The 20,325-nt window shown below is 44.0% G+C and overlaps 1 protein-coding gene and 1 long non-coding RNA gene across 4 annotated transcripts in view; one reads left to right on the forward strand and one right to left on the reverse strand.

The window, feature by feature from the left end:
* LOC102245761 (chromosome unknown open reading frame, human C10orf76) overlaps positions 1-20,303 on the forward strand; it is a 148,574-nt gene extending 128,271 nt beyond the window's left edge. For all 3 annotated transcript variants that reach the window (XM_005878274.2, XM_014549421.1, XM_014549422.1), the window contains 2 exons: positions 16,370-16,486; positions 18,670-20,303. In XM_005878274.2, the coding sequence (XP_005878336.1) occupies positions 16,370-16,486; positions 18,670-18,762 (210 nt within the window). In that variant the 3' untranslated portion in view covers positions 18,763-20,303. The remainder of the gene's footprint in view (positions 1-16,369; positions 16,487-18,669) is intronic.
* Positions 1-20,325, reverse strand: part of LOC106728174 — a 33,690-nt gene that overhangs the window by 11,972 nt on the left and 1,393 nt on the right. Inside the window, exons 2-3 of the long non-coding RNA XR_001364445.1 lie at positions 7,860-7,916; positions 1,418-1,457 (exon numbers count right to left, since the gene is read on the reverse strand). This is a non-coding gene — a long non-coding RNA (uncharacterized LOC106728174). The remainder of the gene's footprint in view (positions 1-1,417; positions 1,458-7,859; positions 7,917-20,325) is intronic.

Here is a 20,325-nt window from a genome sequence, read left to right on the forward strand (position 1 = left end):
GGCTGTCTAGAACCTTTCCATCTCACAAAACTGCAACTCTATTCATTGAACAACTCCTCCCCCTACTCCCCATCTCTCACCTTTGGCAACCACCGTTCTACTTTCTGTTTCTAAGAGTAGTTAAATCTATCTTGAAGCTGGTGTTCCTTTCAACCAAGTGGCCTTCTAAAAATTTCTCTACATACATACTTAGGAATTTTCTGGGATGATCAGAAGGTAGTCTGCAGATACCCCATATGTCAAGGACCATAAGATACTGTACCCAGATTCCTAAGTTTTCTATATTAGGAATTTTATGGAGTTTCACCTCCCATTATCTCTTTAAGTCTCCACTTTCACTAGAGCTTTGAATATTAGATTCAGAGGAGGCCTGTATAATGTTGTACATTACAAAAGGTATCTTCAAAAGTATTATGACAAAGCAGAGTATCATTCATTTTGGGGAGTATGTTAAAGTAAATTAGGGAAATAGACAAAAAATGCTTCCCAGCTGAATGAGTGAAGGTTGCATTGGAAGCTAAGTATTGTTTCCATCTATTAGTTGTCTTTCTAAACCTTTTTTATTTTCTCCTAGTCCTAAGATAAGAGCCACTGTAACTGCTGTGTTTACAAATCCTAATGAAACCCAGCTTTATCTTCCCAGAGAGGAATGAGATAAGAAGAGCCCTAATTTGTGGGGCAAACGTTGTTAGGGGCCCTGGGTGGCACCCATTACTTGGGAACATCTAGGAGAAAGCCCAGAAAGATCTTGGAGAAATATCCTAAGAGCTTCAAGGCTTATGAGGAAAATGGAGCCTAATACTTCAGCTTCAGAGTTGTTGGCCCTTGGTGTGCTAGTAAATGTTTAACAACTAGAATATGAGGGGGTGAGTGGTGGGAAGGGGGCTGTTCTGTAGCGTTATGTGTGAATGCTTCCACCATGGCTGCCAACGTGAAGCCAAGTGGCTCTAACTATGCTTGAAAATTAAACACTCAACTCCACAGGCCAAATGTGCATTGGCCAGCTCCCTGGTGGCTGAGGAAGACTGGGAGAAGGGGCCTATAAAGCTGTGAGTTAAGGCTTTCTGAGCAGGAGGTGAGTATGCTTCACTTTCCCCAGGGGAGCCACCTATATAAAGTTCTCCCCCAGGCAATTGAGGCCTCTGAGTAGCCCATTCTGAGAGCCCCTGTGATGATTTCTCAGCCTAGAACAGGGTCTTAACTGCTATTCAAGACAGCCTTGGCAAAGACATATGCTGGAGAGCTGAGATTTCAGACTCCCACAGTAGCCATAATTCCATTTCCTGTACTTGGTATCCTGTTTTGCTATAACAGTGTACATTTTTACACTGCCTCTCTATAACCCTGAGTGATGGTTGTGGTGGTAACTCCTACTGAATGTGAGCATGTGACACAAGCTTTGGCTGTCTGACTATACCTTCCGTTGACTTTGTTTGGATTCTGGCATTTCACTTGACCTGTTTGATAGAAAAAAAAGTTTGATGTGAATTGTTTGTTTACTGGATTCACTAAAGCAGGAAAGACACAGAGTCAAGCAGAGGGATAATTTTTTTTAAAATATATTTTATTGTTTTTTTTACAGAGAGGAAGGGAGAGGGATAGAGAGTTAGAAACATCGATGAGAGAGAAACATCGATCAGCTGCCTCCTGCACACCCCCTAATGGGGATATGCCCGCAACCAAGGTACATGCCCTTGACCGGAATCGAACCTGGGACCCTTGAGTCCGCAGACCAACGCTCTATCCACTGAGCCAAACCGGTTAGGGCAAAGGGATAATTTTTTTAAACCTCACCCAAGAATATGTTTAATGATTTTTAGACAGAGAGGAAAGGAGAGAGAGAGAAAAACATCAGTCAGTTGCCTTCCATATGCTCCCCAAACTCACAGCCTAGGTATGTGCTCTGACCAGGAATCAAATCTGCAACCTTTTTGGTGTTTGGGACAAAGCTCCAACCAGCTGAGCCAGGGCAAGGCAGTTCCATTTTTAATTTTTGAGGTAAGTCCATACTGCTTTCCACAGTGGCTGCACCAACCTGCATTTCCACTAACAGTGCACGAGGGTTCCCTTTTCTCCACATCCTCACCAACACCTTTGTTTGTAGATTTATCTCATTGTTGTTTTAATTTGCATTTCTCTGATGATTAGTGACATTGAGCATCTTTTCATATTTCTATTGGCCATCTCTATGTTCTCTTTGGAGAAGTTTCTATTCAGGTCTTTTGCCCATTTTTTAATTGGGTTATTTGTATGTTTTGGTATTGAGTTGTATGAGTTCTTTATAAATTTTGGATATTAACCTCTTATCAGATGTATCAGCAAGTATGTTCTCCCGTTCAGTGGGTTGTCCTTTCATCTTTTTGATGGTTTTCTCTATTGTACAAAAATCTTTATCGTTTGATGTAGTCCCATTTGTTTGTTTTTTCTTTAGTTTCCCTAGATTGAGGCATGTTTGACAACCTCGATCTTGTCAGTTAATCTGAAGGAAGAGGCTAGCCAGGGATAGGAAAGTGGATGGAGAAACAGGAAGAGTGAAGATAATAGGGCTCATTCCTGAAGGTTGGGAAAGGTCCTGGTTTGGGAAGGACCCTTTCAGTTGAGGGAAAAAAGCACTGAACACAGAGGCCTGGAGAGTTTGCTGCCAGTTTAGGCAGAAATGCCTAAGTAGAGGCTCCTGGCACAGTATGATAACTTTATAATACAAGTGAGAGAAGAGTCTCCTATTCCATCTAAGCATATCAGGAAGGTCACTAATGAGAAATACAACTTTTCTACACACCAAAGGAGCATGGTGATTTTTTTAAGTTTTTATTTCTTTTAATAGATAATATACTTATGTGAGTCAGAATGTAAAATTTTACACACTGAATTTTTTTAAAATTTATTTTATTGATTTTTCACAGAGAGGAAGGGAGAGGAATAGAGAGTTAGAAACATCGATGAGAGAGAAACATCAATCAGCTGCCTCCTGCACACCACCTACTGGGGATGTGCCCGCAACCAAGGTACATGCCCTTGACCGGAATCGAACCTGGGACCTTTCAGTCAGCAGACCGACACTCTATCCACTGAGCCAAACCGGTCAGGGCCACAGTGAATTTTAATAGTTTTTAAAGTAGTAGTTTCATTTTGTTTTTTTAAAAAGGCAAAATGAAGACTCTCAATTAATGTCCCAGAGCCAAGCTAGATGAATCTGAGATCACTGGTGAAGAGCACAGCTTATTCTTCTTCTCTGCCACTGTCAGGATTTTCTCCAACTAAGTACGAATTTTGAAATGTCCATCGCATAAACTTCTGGTCTTCCTCAGTCAGGCTTCATTGCCAGTGAAGCATCATTGGCAGTGCATAGGAAGAATAGTGTTGGAGCTGTAGGAATTCCAGTAGTTGTCAGCTTTTCAAAAGGTCACAGGAGACAATAATCCTTGCTTTCTTAACCTAAGAAAGATCCTATACCCCAGTTATTAGATGAGAATATACGGGTAGGACTTCTTTCTTCCATTTGATTTTAGCCACCTCCTTCCTTCCAAATAGATCTTTGGGAACTTTTATTTTGTTTCCATCAAGACCTCTTCCCAAGGAGGTAGCTTATAACTGTATAAAATGTCCTCAGAAAAGCATGGTTTGCCACTGTGGTAACATCAGAGGCCAGAAGTGTTCCTATGCAAACTTTTATTTTAATATAAGTGTTAATTGAAAGTGTTTTTGCTAAGTACCATAATAGCACTTTTACCTTTCTCAGTGATCCTGCCCAAGGAAAAATGCAATTTTAAAAATAACCCAGTCAGCCAGAAGGGTAACTAGAGAGCCCACAGATGGGATTTCTAATAAGAACTGTCTGTTAGGGAGGGACAGATAAGTGAGGCTAGGTAGGGAGGCAGAGAGCCCATGTTGAATTTCCAGTGAATTAGGCACAGAGACTGTGTTTTCTGTCTTCCTTCCTAAGATGTGATGTTTCCAAGGAAAGAAACCTCAAATGGGGAGAACAAAGACATCTGCATCTTGGTTTGAGCTGGGCAGAGTGGTCCCACTGCAATAAACCATAGAGAAGGAGAAGGCCTGATGTGCTATTAGTGTATCATGTTCCCCACCCCCATTACCTTGGCTGCTTTTTAGTGTGATTGCATGCTTTGCTTGTGCAGGGTAAAGACCTGGGCATGTTGGATCTGTAATTAGTGCAAAGAAAAGCTTCACAAGGAGTGTCTAGGGCTTCAACTAAATAAAGTCAGAGAGGTGGGGCAACTGCCCAGGGAAATTAAAGAAAGTCACTGTCACCACTCCTTTAACCAACTGATGGTCTCTCGCTAATCACCCACTGTGAGGTTCATTATCTGGTCCACCTTGCTGAAGGGCAGAGCCAGTCGGTCAGATCAATAAATCTCAGGGCAGTAGAGATCCCTTGGTAGCAGGCTTGGAAGACATGGATAGACAGGGAGAACTGGCCGACTTACATTGGTTCTAAAATTGTGTTTTGTCCTGAAGTATATGAGATGAAAATAGAAAGGGGGAAAAAACTTCTATATTCTATATGCAGGGTGCCTGTATAGAGGAAATAGTTATCTTTTAAAAGGTATTATCTTTTTTAGCTTAAGAGATTTGTGTCCATTTTTAGGTCCTTATTTCCAAACATATATGTTGGATAATTGTGCCCTAGAGAGATATACAGGTTGTCCTGGACAGAAAGTCACTGTAAGCACCCAGAGAGGGATGCTCACTCAATGAAGTCTATGATTTTATTATCAGGTTGCTATCTCTTCTAATTCCTGTGCTATTGGCTTCTTTTCTTTTTTCAACTACTTTGAGCTAAAGTGTTCCGAAAAAGAATGAATTCTTGCCTTCCAAGAATATCTCAGATCCTGCTTTGATATGAGAATTATCTGTTTCTGGGTGTTCTTGGTTAGTGCAGTCAGACAAGGAATAATGGGTGCTCTAGCTTCAAGTTCCCCAGATTTTATTATTTCTTTTCTGTGCAAAAGTACAGAAATATCTGCTGTGTGCCAAGCCAGGGGTTATAAAAATACAAAAATCATACTTGCCCATCCTTGAGGACTTCTTGGTATAAGAATCAGGATCACTACTTTCTTGCTTAGACCTTTTCCTATGTGCTTCCCTGTAGACCTCCCTCAGTGATATATTTAGCATGCTTACAGTAGCCCCACCTGACTCTTTACAAGCCTAAGGAGGACAAATAAACCTCCCTGTTCTCCTTGTACCCTGGTGAAATACTGCCTCATTATAAATCCATAAAAGGTTGGCTAATGACCCTTGTTTGGAGTGAGTTTCCACATGGAGAGCCATATCTTTTATCCCTGCCTCAGTTTCATTAAAAAGGCAAAAGTAGAACCTTCATTAGTTATCCATGGCATAAGTCCCTAAGCTTGGCAAATGATTTTGTCAGAAAGTCCAGTTTAAGTGCACTCACTTAAAAAAGGCAACAACTCATGTGGCTAGTGCCCAGCTGAATATTATTTCAAACATTGTTGATTGCTACCCAGAGTCCATTTCATTTGTCAGGGAAGAATGCCAGTGGTGAAGTGGAGGGGAGGAGTACAATGAGGGGAATCCTTGACATTGTTGAAACACTGAGAACTCCTAGTTTAGAGTGACTGATATATCAGTCTGAATCATTCTTGCCCCAACCAGAAATGAAATGGTAAGACCAAAAAAAGACATAAACCTCCCCAGCTGGTGTGGGTCAGTGGTTGAGCATTGACATAAGAACCAGGAGGTATGGTTCGATTCCAGTTGGGGCATGTGCTGGGTTGCGGGCTCCATCCCCAGTGGGGGATGTGCAGGAGGCAACCAAGCCATGATTCTCTCTCATCATTGATGTTTCTATTTCTCTCTCCCTCTCCCTCTCCCTCTCCCTTTCTCTCTCTGAAATTAAAGAAAAAGAAAAGAAAAAAGACAAATTTACTGCCATGGCATTTTTTTTGACTAGTCATGATTTACTGGACTTATTTTTTTATTTAACTTTATTGAGGTATAATTAACATATAATCAAATATATTTATGTAACCACCACCACCACCACAAAAAAAAGCCTGTTAAGATTTTGATTGGAATTACATTAACTTTATAGATAACCTGGGGGAGAATTGACACTAATAATATTGTTTCATTATCATTATGAAATTTCACTTGTTGTTCCTGATAAATTCCTTGTTTTGAAGTCTCCTTTGTCATATATGAATGTAGTAAATCAACTTTCTTTCAATTAGTGTTTTATAACACATCATTTTATCTCTTTTTTACTTTCAACATATCTGTCTTTGTATTTTACATGGATTTCTTTTAGACAGCCCATAGTTGAGTTGTGATTTTATATCTAGTTTAACAATCTCTGCCTTTTAATTAGAGTGTTACATTTAATTTATCAATATGACTGAGTTAAAATCTGCCATCTTTTTTTTTTATTTCTCCCATCTGTTCTTTATTCTTTTTTGTTTTTCTGCCTTCTCTTGGATTGAGTATACTTTTTAGTACTCCATTTTATGTCCACTATTGGCTTTTTAGCTATACCTCTTCATTTTATTTATTTTTTTAGTGTTTGCTCTAGGGCTTATAATATGCATCTTTAAACTTACCGCAATATACCATCAAAATAATGTTCATGTAACATATATGACTTCATGTAACATACAATAACCTTGCAGTAGTTTATTTCCATTTGTCCCCCTCCTGTCCTTTGTACTAGTGTTGTCATACAATTTTCTTCAATGTTTGTTATAAATTTCACAGTACATTACTATTATTTTTTGCTTAAGAGTCAATTATCTTCTTTCCTCATTTTTAAATTTGGAAAAGTTCCTGATAGTGGCTATACAACCTTGATGGGAGAGGGCTTTGCCATGTGCCTGAAAATTTGCTTAGTCTCAGTCGCTGTTGGACTGAATTCCCAGCAGAATGAGAATTAGAGGACAACCAAGGAAAAGGATGTGACCTGACAGCAAGCTTGTGTTCATTACCTTCTTCTCAGTTTGATCTGACATCTTCAGTATAACCTATCAAGGGAGATTAGTTAAGGCTGCCATCAGCCCACTCTCAGTCCGGACAACATGTATGGCCTTCTCTGCTAGGCTGCCAAATGAGGATGGAAACCACGAGATAACAATAGAGAAACTTACTGAGACTTATTATAAAATAGGAAATAAACATGGAACATAGCAAGAAGATTGTAGTGGGAGGTAATGGAAAAGAGGCTATGGAATCAGAAACCTGGATTCAAAAAACCATCATTTACTAGTTATATGACCTTTATCTGTCTGAGCTTTGGTTTCTTTATCTGTAAAATAGTCATCGTTATTATCCATAATATTTTCTAATAATAGTATGAAGTTTAGAGATAATATATTCCCTGACTGATATGGCTCAGTTGGTTGAGATTTGTCCCATGCACCAAAAGGTCTCCTGTTGTATTCCTGGTCAGGGCACATGTCTATGGTGGCCTCAATCCCCAGTAGGGGGTGTGCGTGAGACAACCGTTCGACGTTTCTCTCACATGCATGTTTCTCTCTCCTCCTCTCACTTCCTCTCTAAAATCAATAAAAACATATTTTGAAAAGAGAGATAATATATAAAATAAACATAAAAATATAAGTGATAACATCTAGCAAATACAAAGGTGCCAAATGAATGCAGGCTATGGGAACAAAGAAGAAAAATGAAAAGAGAAAGTATTTGATGTATTCAAATAAGTTGAATCAGGTGGTTAAATGGTGGCCAGGAGCATATGGAATTAACACTAATATTTGAGGATAATGACATGGAAAAGGCAACCATACTTCTTTTTGGCAAAGTGTTAGCATAGGGATAAAATCATAGAAATAGTAATTTTGCAAGGAACCTTTGAAAGCACTTACCTAATTCATGGCCTTCACTTCACATGTGAAGAAACAGATGTCCAGAAAGATTGTAAACTACCCAAAGAAAAAAGCTGGAATTAGAAAACATGCAGGGTTCTTAATCCTCATCCACGATTCTTCCTGTACTGGCAGCCTAGTCTAACTTGGGGCACATTCCTGAGTTTACGGGCCAAACTTGGTCTCTTAGAGAACAAACTTTCAAGGAAATCAAATTCTCTTCTAGGAAATGGCAGGCATGATCTATGGAGAGCTGGGAAAGTAACCTGGTAAAGGCTGGTTTGATGTTTGAGCTTCAACGATTTCCAGGTCCTCAGAGCTCCAGGGATTCTCAGTTTCCACCAGTAGCAGGTGAAGACCCTGCTCAGCCCTGTCCTAGTTGGTAAAACCACCAGCAAAACTTTATAGACCACTCCAAATTCATTATCAGCAAAATCTGGTTTGGGTTGCTATTTTAATTACTTAATACCCATTTAGAGGCTTGAAATTCAGAGGTCTTTAATCTATTGGGCTTCTTTTTTAAAAAAATATATTTTATTGATTTTTTACAGAGAGGAAGGGAGAGGGATAGAGAGTTAGAAACATCGATGAGAGAGAAACATCGATCAGCTGCCTCCTGCACACCCCCTCCTGGGGATGTGCCCGCAACCAAGGTACATGCCCTTGACTGGAATCGAACCCGGGACCCCTCAGTCCGCAGGCCGACGCTTTATCCACTGAGCCAAACCAGTCAGGGCTCTATTGGGCTTCTTTAGCCACAGCTGTCAGGTGATCTCCAGGCTTGGGTGGATGGGTGTTAAAAGGATTCAGTGAATCCCTTCTACATGAATGCTCCTACCTCAGGGCCAACTTTCCATTCTCCAAAAGAGACTGTAACTTCTCTATTCCCATTTCCATGCTCTTCTGTTTTAAGCTAGCCAAATCCCTAATCATAGAAAAATTAATCTCTGGATGATTTAAAACAGACATAATAGTTTAAAGGAAGAAAGAAGATGAAGGCTTTTAAAGGATTTTTCATGATAATCCCACTGCCATGTGATCTAGTTCAGATATTGATTCACTAGTTAGAGAGTATGATATTTTGGCCCCATTTCTTCCACAAGGCAGGAAAGTACAGCTTGAGAGTTCAAGCTGTGAAACCACAAACAAGAGCACCACCAGGCGTAAGTCTAAACGTCGCCCTTGCTTCTCTCTCCCATCAATTAGAGGAAGCTCAGTGGTTACTGCTTATTCTGCAGACTGATGATGAAAAAAATAAAGATTTTGTTCCATAGAAAGTTGTTGGGAAGTGATGTTTGTCCCTTACAATTATTCCAGATTTGGGACAAACTTATCCATGTGCCCACAGAACCAAAGTCTGAATAATCAGTTTTGCTCTCCATACCATGCCTCTAAACCAGCGGTTCTCAACCTGTGGGTCGCGACCCCTTTGGCGGTCAAACGACCCTTTCACAGGGGTCGCCTAAGACCATCCTGCATATTAGATATTTACATTACGATTCATAACAGTAGCAACATTACAGTTATGAAGTAGCAACGAAAATAATTTTATGGTTGGGGGTCACCACAACATGAGGAACTGTATTAAAGGGTTGCGGCATTAGCATAATGTCCTATCTCTAAAAGAAATAGTGCTGACCACAGAGTAGTCCTTCAGTAATGGTCAGTGGCAAACGGGACTGCCAGAGAGGAGAAGATCCAAGTAGTTGCAGGCAGTTTTTATGGTAAAAGCAAAATAAGATCTCCTTGTCATCCATGGAGGAACAACGAAAGTCAAGCATACCTTTTCTCAGCCAGGAAGACCAAAACCTTTTTCTCGCCCTGACCGGTTTGGCTCAGTGGATAGAGCGTCGGCCTGTGGACTGAAGGGTCCCATGTTCGATTCTAGTCAAGGGCATGTACCTTGGTTGCGGGCACATCCCCAGTGGGGGGTGTGCAGGAGGCAGCTGATCGATGTTTCGCTCAGATGTTTCTAACTCTATCCTTCTCCCTTCCTCTCTGTAAAAAATCAATAAAATATATTTTAAAAAACAAACAAAACCCTTTTCTTTCTACTACCCGATAAACGTCTTCAAACTCAAAGGAAGATAACTTTTCCTGTAAAAATGAGAATGACCTACTCAGGGCATTGCCTCACTCCCTTCTCTGGATTAGTTATAGGGCTGAAATGCTCTATTATCTTGACAAGAAACTGAAGAGACATTGGAGCTCTGATCTTTCGTTTTCTCTGAAGGGAGCTAATATAGCCTCCCAAATTCCTTTACTTTGCAAAAACCAGACCTTCCCCAGAACTGATTATGGATCTCCCAATGAGGAACAACCCTCTTTTCTCCCAGAATCAATAAAGGTCTGTCCCTAACCTTGTAATTTCACCAGTCTAAGGACAGGCTCTCAGTGGCATTCTCACAACTAAGTTATTGGACAGCTTGGAATGGAAATTATGATGACAAAGAAGGAAAAAGCCAATTCTTCCTCCATAATCCATATTTATTCTTCCAAATTTAGGACTAGTTAAAAATAAACAAGAAGCACTGAAGCCCTGGTAGTGTGGCTCAGTTGGTTGAGCGTCGGGCCATGTACCGAAAGGTCGCCAGTTCAATTCCCTGTCAGAGCACATACCCAGGTTGCAGGTTCAATCCCTGGTTGGGGTGTATATGGAAGGCAACCAATCGATGTTTCTCCCTCTCCCTCCCCCCTTCTTTTCTCTCTCGAATCAGTGAAAGGCATATCCTTGGGTGACGATTAAATTAAAAAAGAAACACTACAAAGATGTTCTCCAAGTAAATACCGTGGGATCACCACTGGGTCTAGTTGTGCCTAGACTCTGAAAAAGAGTTTCAACCAATAGCTAGTAATTTTTAAGATAACATTGTTAAGGGTATAGCTTTAGATTCAGCCTTCCTGAACTCATATCCTAGCTCTACCACTTACTAGCAGAGTGGAGCTGGGTGAGACTCAGTTTTCTCATCTGTAAAATGGGATGATAATGTTTATCATATAGGGCCGATAGTGAGGATTAAAAAAGGAAATGCATATATAAGGTGCCAAGCATACTGCTTGATACACAAAAAGTGCCTAATAACCTTAGCTGTATTATTATCTCTTTCATTTTAATGACCATGAATAACTGCTTTCTAGGACTTGAAATTCCAACTCCTGCCATAAATGAGCAAATGCTCCCCTCCCTGACTTTCTGGAAGAGACCTGTCTTTTACAGGCTTACCAATGAGGGATATACTGTGGAGGAAAGAACACATGCTTTAAGGTTTAAACATCAGCAGCTGTAGACAGGCAGAGTGGCAGGCTCTCTCCTGGAGAAACAAACATGCTACTACTATTGATTTCCTCACTGAAATTGTGTCACAGCTTGATTCTCGGCACTCTGAAGGAAGAGACCCACTGTTACATTATAGATTTTTCATAGCACCTAACAGTCCTAAGAAACAGTAAACATTCAACATACTTGTAGACTAATTTAGTAACACTCAGGCCCAACCAAAAAGGAAAGGAATCTCTCATCAAGGTCACACAATAAGATTAGAGTTAGGCCATTACAGTACACCCAGCACTGTTCTCAGCACTCTGATAGTTTCTAAAGCCCTCAAAGCCATGTCCTGCCTTTAAGGAGCTAACAAGCAAAATGGGGAGTCAAGATAAACCACCATGAAGGGCATGCCCACAGATGTAAGCACATAATAGGGTTCAGCCGGTAACGCTAAGTGTGGATTGGAGTCAGCTGCAAAACTAACCAGTGACTAGGCAGCCAGGTTGAAGTCACGTCACACCTTTTAAGACAGGGAAAAGGACGGAATCCAAGGTCTCTTCTATTTTGTCTGCCACCTCCTCCACTTTACATTACTGTGTCAGCTAATTCTGAAGGCAAGATTCTCCATCAGCGAACAGGGCCCCTGAGACGTCAGCTGTAGGGACAGCCATTACCTCTGACAGGTCTGTGACTCTGGCACTGACAATTTAGGCTCCGCCTCAAAGGCAGATTGTTCAGACTCAGCTCTGATGCTGAAAATAAGTCCTACAAAAAGGATGAGCAGCCCTAGCCGGTTTGGTTCAGTGGATAGAGCATCGGCCTGCAGACTAAAGGGTCCCAGTTCGATTCTGGCCAAGGGCACATGCCTGGGTTGTGGGCTCGATCCCCCAACCCCAGAAGGGGGTGTGCAGGAGGCAGCCAATCAACGATTCTCTCTCATCATTGATGTTTCTATCTCTCTATCACTCTCGTTTCCTCTCTGAAATCAATGGGGGCGGGGGGGGAAGGATGAGCAAAAGGTCAAAAGGATGGGAAGTAATGTTACTTGACTCCCAAAATACACAATCCATAGTTTTAATTTCTTAGAAACCAGGTTTGATCCATTCTGAACTGCCCTTGTGAGATGTGTTCAAACTGAGAAGAAGGTAATGAACACAAGCTTGCTGTCAGGTCATATCGTTTTCCTTAGTTGTCCCCTAATTCTCATTCGGCTGGGAATTCAGTCCAACAGCAATTTGAGATTAAGCAATTTTTCAGGCACAGGACAAAGCCTCTCTGACTTCAAGGTTGGATAGCCATTGCCAGGAACTTTACCAACTTGACTGTTCTCCTTTGCTGCTGTCTTCAGGGTAGAAGTTATTTCCCATTTTGAAGGCTCTGTTTTAAAAAATGGGGCACAGGCTCTTGAATAGACTGTGAGGAATGTCTATTGTGTGTGCTAGGGGGAGGGTGTGGGTCTGTCTGACATTTAGTCAGCAATTTTGAACTAACTTCGTGCACTGGGACCTCTTTCCTTCCTGATCCTGATGTCACCACGAGCCTCAGAATCTGTTTGACTCAAGGCTGGCCTCTGTGGGTATTTCTGATCAGTTTTTCTTCAGTATAACTTGTATCCCTTTGCACTACCAAGATTGGTAAGGTTGACAGTGGTAGGTACTGGGTATTCTCTGACTTTTGACTGATACATTGCCAGTTAACTCAGGATAGTGTGGTCATTATGGGAATCCTGCTTTCTTATTGAACAGAGAGAGTAGATTTTCTCCTCACCAGAATCTGCCGTATCCTGAATGAAGATGTGCAAGGCCCTCCAGGCTTATGGTTAACTCTATCTGGGGATAAGCAGAACTGCCAAATGCTCATTGTCACCAGAAAGAAGCTTTCATCATATAATTAATAACGATTTATTGCAGTGGTTCTCAACCTTCCTAATGCCACAACCCTTTAATACAGTTCCTCATGTTGTGGTGACCCCCAATTTCATTGTTACAAATTGAACATAATTAAAGCATAGTGATTAATCACAAAAACAGTATGTAATTATATATGTGTTTTCTGATGGTCTTAGGCGACCCCTGGGAAAGGGTCGTTGGACCCCCAAAGGGGTCGCGACCCACAGGTTGAGAACCGCTGATTTATTGACTATTCATTATGTGCCAGACATTGGACAATCATCTCTTTTCATTCTCACATCAGCCTTATAAGGTAGTGTTATCTCCATTTCACAGATAAGAAAACTGAGGCTCAAAGACATTATGTGTATATGTTTACATAGCTAATTAGTGGTCAATGGGACCAAAATTCAGGTCTCTCTGACCTTAAGGCCTATGTCATGCCCTTCCCCTCAAGAGACCTCATGGGAGGGGTTTAGGTTCACCCCGCCCCCCAGTTTGTTCTTCCCTAAACTGAGGCCTTTTGTGTCTTCCACTTAAATCCAGAAGATGTTCCTTTGTGATGAAGAATCATTTATGCACATAGGATCGTTGAGATAGTTTGAAACGGGCTGTGGAAACAGTTACTCTTGAGTCCCAAGAACTCTCCAGGTAGTTGTTTAGTCATTGGGATGATGTTTCCATCAATTGTATGTTACTTTTAGGAACTCAACATTTTATTCCCATCTCATTTTAGGAAGACAAATTCAAGTTCCATTTTATAGAGAGAAGAGCTAAGGCTCCAAGAGGTTAAGTGATTGTCTGAGATCCGATATTAAGAGCAGGACTACCCCTTCTATTCTGTCAGGCCTCTGGCCAGGACCCACGTTTCTGTCTGGTGAGGGTCTCGGGGGTGGGGAGCAGGTATGGACTCCTTAGAGAGCACGTGGCTTACAGGTGATTTACTGACTTTGGAGCTACTTTGAGCTGAGGTGGTGAGCATGGTTCTAGGAAGCCCGCAATCCCAACAGCTGATGACAGAAGGTAGGCTTGTACTTGGAAGATGAATTAGGGAGGCATCTCAGCCAGGATGAGGCCAGGAAGCCAGAGACCAAGGCTGAAAATTATGGTAAAACCTAAGGTCGTTAGGCACAAGTGCTGCCCTTGCCACATCCCAGGCCTTTGTTGAGTGTGAGGTCCAAATGGGACATGTTCCTAAAGTGTGGAGTTACAGAAGGCAAAGTCCCAAACTAAGTCCCGAATGGGCTAGAGCCCTGACTTGAGCTTAGAATGTCTTCTTTTAGGAATTTAAGAGAAATGATGAGGGCAGGAGATGACAAAGGCTTGGTGAACTGAAGGGCAACTTTCCCTTGGGTAAAAGGGGGCAAAAAGAAGTAAGGTCTGGACAGAGGAGAGCTGGGATCATGCACTAAGTCCAGCAAGGCCTGTGGTTTTCTTCCAGGGGGCTGGCAGTGCAGGGGCCTTGTTTGCTTTCACCTCCCTGCAAAAAAACAAATGAAGCTGTTTGGCAAAAGTCAGCTTCACTGGAAAAGGAAAAATCCCTGTTCTGAGTGAGATCTCAGAGCTTCCATTCTGCCCTGGCAGGAAGAGAAAGTCCAGGTGATCAAGGCAGCCTTGCCTGAGGTGTGAGGCTCTTGGAATGGAGCATCTCTTGACATCCTCACCTTCTCAGAAATTGGCTTTAGCATGGTATTTGTCTTTTGGCAACTGACACCCTTCAGGAAAGGCTGAGCCCATGTTGCCGAGGCTGCCATTGTTCAGGGTTTGGGCAGCATGTATTCTTCTATTCTGCCTGGTTTCTGGAGGCTGGTTCATCTTGGAGGCATTCTGCCTTTTTCCGGACTTGAGCCATTCACTTCTGAGCCAAGACCTTGGCTGTAGATATTCCAGCCTTGAACACAGCCCAGGTGTATAAAAGGACCAGGTTACCTTGTGGGCGATTGCCATTGCTGGGTACTGGCCTGCCTCCTGTCAGAGCTTTCAAATGGAATTTGAAGCAAGAGAGCCAGCTCATACTGGGGTCTTGGGATACATCGGCAAAATCACCTGAGGAGCTCTGGAGTAGTGATCCTAGAGCCTAGGCCAGACTTTTGTCCCTTCCCCTCAGACTCGGGTACACAGCCTTCCCCGTGTTCTCCATCCATACTCTCCCCTCAGGAATTCTTGGCAGGCAGAAGTGTTTGCTACCAAATGAAGTCTGCCCTGGCACAAGACTGAATTGCTGAGAACAGCCCAGAGGCACCTTTGCGCCCTTCAGGAGTTTATCCTTGATCCCTCTGACCAGTCCTGACTCTAGCTTATCCCCTTCACCCTTATCTGCTGTTAGAGCTAAGCCTTTCTCATTACTCATTCTCCTAAGCTTCCTACTGAGCAGGGAGCTCTCCATGACATCATAGACTTCCCTCCCAGGTCAGATCAAGTTGCAAAATAGCTACCACCCAGATTGTCAGAGTGAACAGTTATTTCCTCTCCTGGTCTCTCCTTTCTGCCCAGCTCATTTCTTCTAATTTGATGTAGTGCCTTTCTTCCTAATTATCCTTGCCTTTAATTCACGGTCTTATAAACTGAAGTCATATCAGGACCAGCTATGAGAGTCCCTTCCTTTTGGAACAACAGAGATCCAAGGTTCCTGGAGTCAGTTGAGTCTGAATCCCTACCATAGAAAGTCAGAGAGAGGTATGATGGGGGAGAGACCCACATCAGAACAAAAGATGAGGTTACCTCTAGCTTAGTCTAGAAAGTGTTCTCTACACCCCAAAGCTGGGATACCCAAAAGTTCGATCCAGGCAATAGATAGGAAGACTGAGTTGGCATTGAGAGATGAAAACAAGTGCCAGATGGTGCTGAGGAACATCCCAGAACTGAAGAAATATGGTTCCCAAAAAGGAAGAAGGAAGGATACATTGGCAAAGTCTTACGGAGCTGCTGTGGCAACCTGGCCAGAGAAAGCTGCAGGATGTGGCTGGAACACATTTCTGGTCTGGGGACATTGGTGAGCTTAGATGCTCACTATTCCGTCACCTCTTTCATGCTCTTTTACCACAGCCCTAGTAAACAGCCTTGGTGGCCAGGCTGACTAGTCAGGAAAAGTGGGGAACGGAAGAGATTAGAAAGTGATCCCGAAATCCTGAGGAATTGCTCCCCGTGTTTAGGGATTTTTTGGGGGGGGGGGTTATTAAGTAGTGAGCAATGCAGTAGGGCAGCAGGAGGGGCTCCTGTGTTTAGGGATTTTTTTTGGCGGGGGGGCGTTGTTAAGTAGTGAGCAATGCAGTAGGGCAGCAGGAGGGGCATGCATGGGGCCAAGTAACCTAGGGGTTGCCTGTACTAAGCCCTGCCTGGCTCTTGACCTCCCCCAGGTGCTGGAGGTAGTACGGGCCAACTATGACACACTCACACTGAAGCTGCAGGATGGCCTGGACCAGTATGAGCGCTATTCGGAGCAGCACAAGGAAGCTGCCTTCTTCAAAGAGCTGGTAAGTCTGCCCTGCTCCATCTCTATCTGTGTCTTCTGGGGACCCTTCCCCAACCACTGGGTTCTACTCTGCAGCTGAGTGTCTAGAGAACAACTGTAGTATTCCAAAGGCTGATGAAGTGTGCAAACTTCTCTCCCAAAGCAGCGCAGGACCAGGCAGTGAGAGAAGACATTCCCCAGGGTACTGGTGCCAGGTTGGGAAGGGTGAGAAGCCTGAGACAGCACTGCCCACCTCTCTTCTGCAGCCGTAGAGACAGCCCTTGCACAGCTCCAGCTGGGCCTGGGGTTTGACATGTGTTCCCAGTGGCAGCGCTGGCTCATTACTCCTTATCCTGTCTAGAGAGCAACTAATAAGAATAATTGATTCTTCTCCTTATGCAGTCACTTTCTAAATTCCTAACTGGTTCCTGGTCTGAGTGTCCCTCCCCCACCCCCCAAACCGAGTTCTCTAGTCTTCACTCTCTGTCCCTACTCCCACTTTCCAATCACTCAGCTTCCTACAGCCTCCATCCATGGCCACCTGGAGCAGTGAGCATTTGCTCTGCCTCCTACTCCACCTCCCAGTCAGCATCTCTTCACAGAACTGGCCTCTCCCTGTTGATGGTCCCCCTCCTGCACACTGCTCAGAGCTACTCTCAGGAAAAGTTCAACCTCCCTGTAGTCCTGCCACTCCACCTGCCTGGTTGCACATGAACATCCCGGCTGAGGGCCGAGACCAGGACACACAGGCCTCTGTACCTACTTCCCATGTCCTCAGACCTCCCACTGCTGTGCAGAAATTGCATCAGCCCAGCTTTTACTACTCTCTGCTGACTGAGTCCAAGATGAAGATTCTGGATTTTATTTAGCTCATCTGTCTTGAACTAAACACAGCCCAACTCTGACCCTAACTTGACATTTCCAGGATTTGGGACTTCCCCAGGGTGAGGAAGACATACTCTGGGTTGAGTTAGCTGGTAAAAAGGGAAGCCTTTAGTGTAAGGAAATAGAGTATTTTTATGGGGTAGTTGGCAAGTCTTTAAGGTGATGGAGAATTACTGGGAACAACTTAACAAAGAGACTAACTTATTGGGAGATGGAGATGGCTGTGGAGGAGAACATTAGAGGAGCTCTATCTCAAGGCTCTTTGACACTAGCTGCTACCTTACTCAGCTCTCCTTATACCTGTACCTCTGGCATAGGGGAGCAGAGACAGTCTGGTAGGGTTGGAGCTAATGAGCTGGAGCTGCTTGCTGTTTGCCATGCCTCCTTTTCCTCTGCTCCCAGCCTGACGACTACATTATCTTTCCCATAGCAAAGCAGAAATTAAAGGAAAACTCCCTGGACTTTGGGGCCCAGCAGAGTTACGTACTCTTTTTCTCCTTCCTCCCTCCTCCCCTTTTCTCTCATACAACATTCACATCTATTTCCTATGAATGGATCTCCTTCCAGAGTCAGCTTGGCCCTCTGACCCCTTTTCCATAGATCTTTTCCCTGCTGACACAGGCACCGCTTCCTGCAAGGTTCTGGGTCTGTGGGTAGAAAACATGTGAGGTGAGCAGGAGGGACACAGCAAGGGCACACTCCAGACTTCCTCTAAAGTAGGAGCGCATATTTGTGGTATGGAAAGAGGGCTGGACTAGGAATTAAGAAACCTGGGTCCTGCCCCAGGCCTGGGACTCACAAGCCATATGGCCTGATCCTGGTCATTGTCCTCCATGGATCATACTCCTATCATCTATGCCAGATAAGGCCTGCATCTCTAAACGTTCTTCCCAACCCAAAAAGGTAGATAAATACAAAGGGAGAGTGAGAAGACTAGAAATGCATCCAAAAGGGGGTAGTTCCAGAGTGTGAGCCCACTAGCATCAGTTTCTCCTCCATCACCCTGTGCAAGGCCCAGCAAGGACAAAGGCCTGCCCTGTCCTTACTTGTCTGTGCTGCTTCCACCACTTTAGGTGCTCAGATCCTCCTCTCACATCCACGAGAGCTTCTGTCTCCAAGTCTCCTTTTCTTCCCCCATCACCGAGCTGTTTGCTCATTTGCCTGCCGGAATGATAGCTATTAAGGGTTTATTTCCTGAGAGAAACTTCTAGCACTGAATCTTGGCCTTGTGCCTCAAACACTGCCCTCTACTGTTTGTAACAACTCTCTCTTCTTTTCTCTCTGCCTGTGTTCTTCCTATCTCCCCCCACCCTTTCCCAGGTTCGATCCATTAGCACCAACGTCCGGAGAAACCTGGCCTTCCACACACTCAGCCAGGAAGTCCTGCTCAAGGAGTTCTCCACTATCTCCTGAGACCAGCCGCTGACTGCCCTTACCCATGAGGCTTTTGGGCTGGAGGGGGAGTCAGAGGAGAGGGGGCTGTCCCCAAGGTTGGAGAACAACACAGACACCCAGTTCTCTCGGTGAAGGCCATGCTTCAGGGGAGCTTGGACAGCAGAGGCCAGGAGGGGCAAGCCAGGGATAATCTTATTTGGGGAGGGGTGGGTGGGCACAGAGAGAAGGCTCCCTGGACATCCCTTCACATTTCTAATCGCAATTACAAGTTGAGGCTACTGACTAATTTTCAGGCGCTGTTGGGGCAAGCCTTAGGGTGATGCCAGTACCCTGAGGATCAAGGGCTCTCCAAGGCTTCTGAAAACAGACAACTCTCAGATGTAGGTGGAACTAATTCTGCTTCCTTTGGCCTGGGGCTCAGCTGGACTTGAAATCTGTCTCCCCTGCCCCCGCTATCACTCTGTCCAGTCATTAGGACTCTTAGCTCAGGCTTAGGGTAGGGTAGGAATGGAGTATCTTTTTCTGTTTTCTAAATCCAAAGCTGACTTATCTGGGAGACTGAAGATTAGAATCCACCCAGTGCTCTGCTGTCTAGCCATCACTTTCTGGATTTGATTCTTGGTACCAGGAGTACCTGTTACCTTTCCCCTGCCTTCCACCCATTGACTCATCACACTTTAGGGTCACAACTTTAGCTTCTCATTTTCAAATCTGGTTTAAACTGTCTTTAGGATGTTTGTGTGAAATAAACATTGACAGGTTTTCTGGAGCCCTCAGGTGCCTACTTAGCTGGTTCCTTTTCCAGCAGCCTCCCACCTCCCTAGCCACCCCTCCTCTGGGAGCCTTGCCTGCCTCTGCCTAGCTCCCTCCACGTGTTCCACCCCCTCACCCGGCTGTTGTTTACATCCAGCCTGCCTGAGAATTTCCTCTGGGGAGGGATCTGTTTCTAGTGTGGTTTGGTGCCTAGGATGGAGAGAACCTGCTGGGGGCATAGTACCCTCCATCTGAAAGAGGCCAGGTGAGCATCATGGAGAGGCCATCCCGTCTACCCACATTGTGGGTGAAGCCACAGGCAAGACTCCTGACATTTGAGAATTTGGCCTGTGATTCCTCCTCTGAATGGCCTCCATAGGACTACTGTAGGCTTTCCCTACCCAACAGCTGCCTCCTAAGTAGCTGCTGCTCTGAGATCCTCCCTTTCTAAAACACTTCCTAAAGCCTCAGGATGGCAGGGAGCAAGCAGCACAGGAAGAGTCTAGGAGTGAGTGCAGGGACCTCCCTGGCTACTGTTCCACTTAAACTTCCAGGGAGGGATACTTGCCCCCCAACCCCCGCTTGGCACCAGGGTTCTACCTCCAGCACTGAGCAGATATGCACTATGAATCCAGTACCAGAGAATCCACCAACATGCTGCCATGGACAGGTGTAGATTAAGAGATCAGCAGCTGGGTCACCTCTGCTCACTAGATGGATAGCTCAACCTGGGACATTTAGTGGAACTGGAGCTGGAAGCTGGTGGCAAGCTGAAATGATTAAAAATTGATTTGTATGGGACAGTCTTTTTAGTGTCTTTCTTTTTCC

The sequence above is a fragment of the Myotis brandtii genome, unplaced genomic scaffold, assembly GCF_000412655.1.
Source record: "Myotis brandtii unplaced genomic scaffold, ASM41265v1 scaffold550, whole genome shotgun sequence".
Classification (NCBI taxonomy): Eukaryota; Metazoa; Chordata; class Mammalia; order Chiroptera; family Vespertilionidae; genus Myotis; species Myotis brandtii.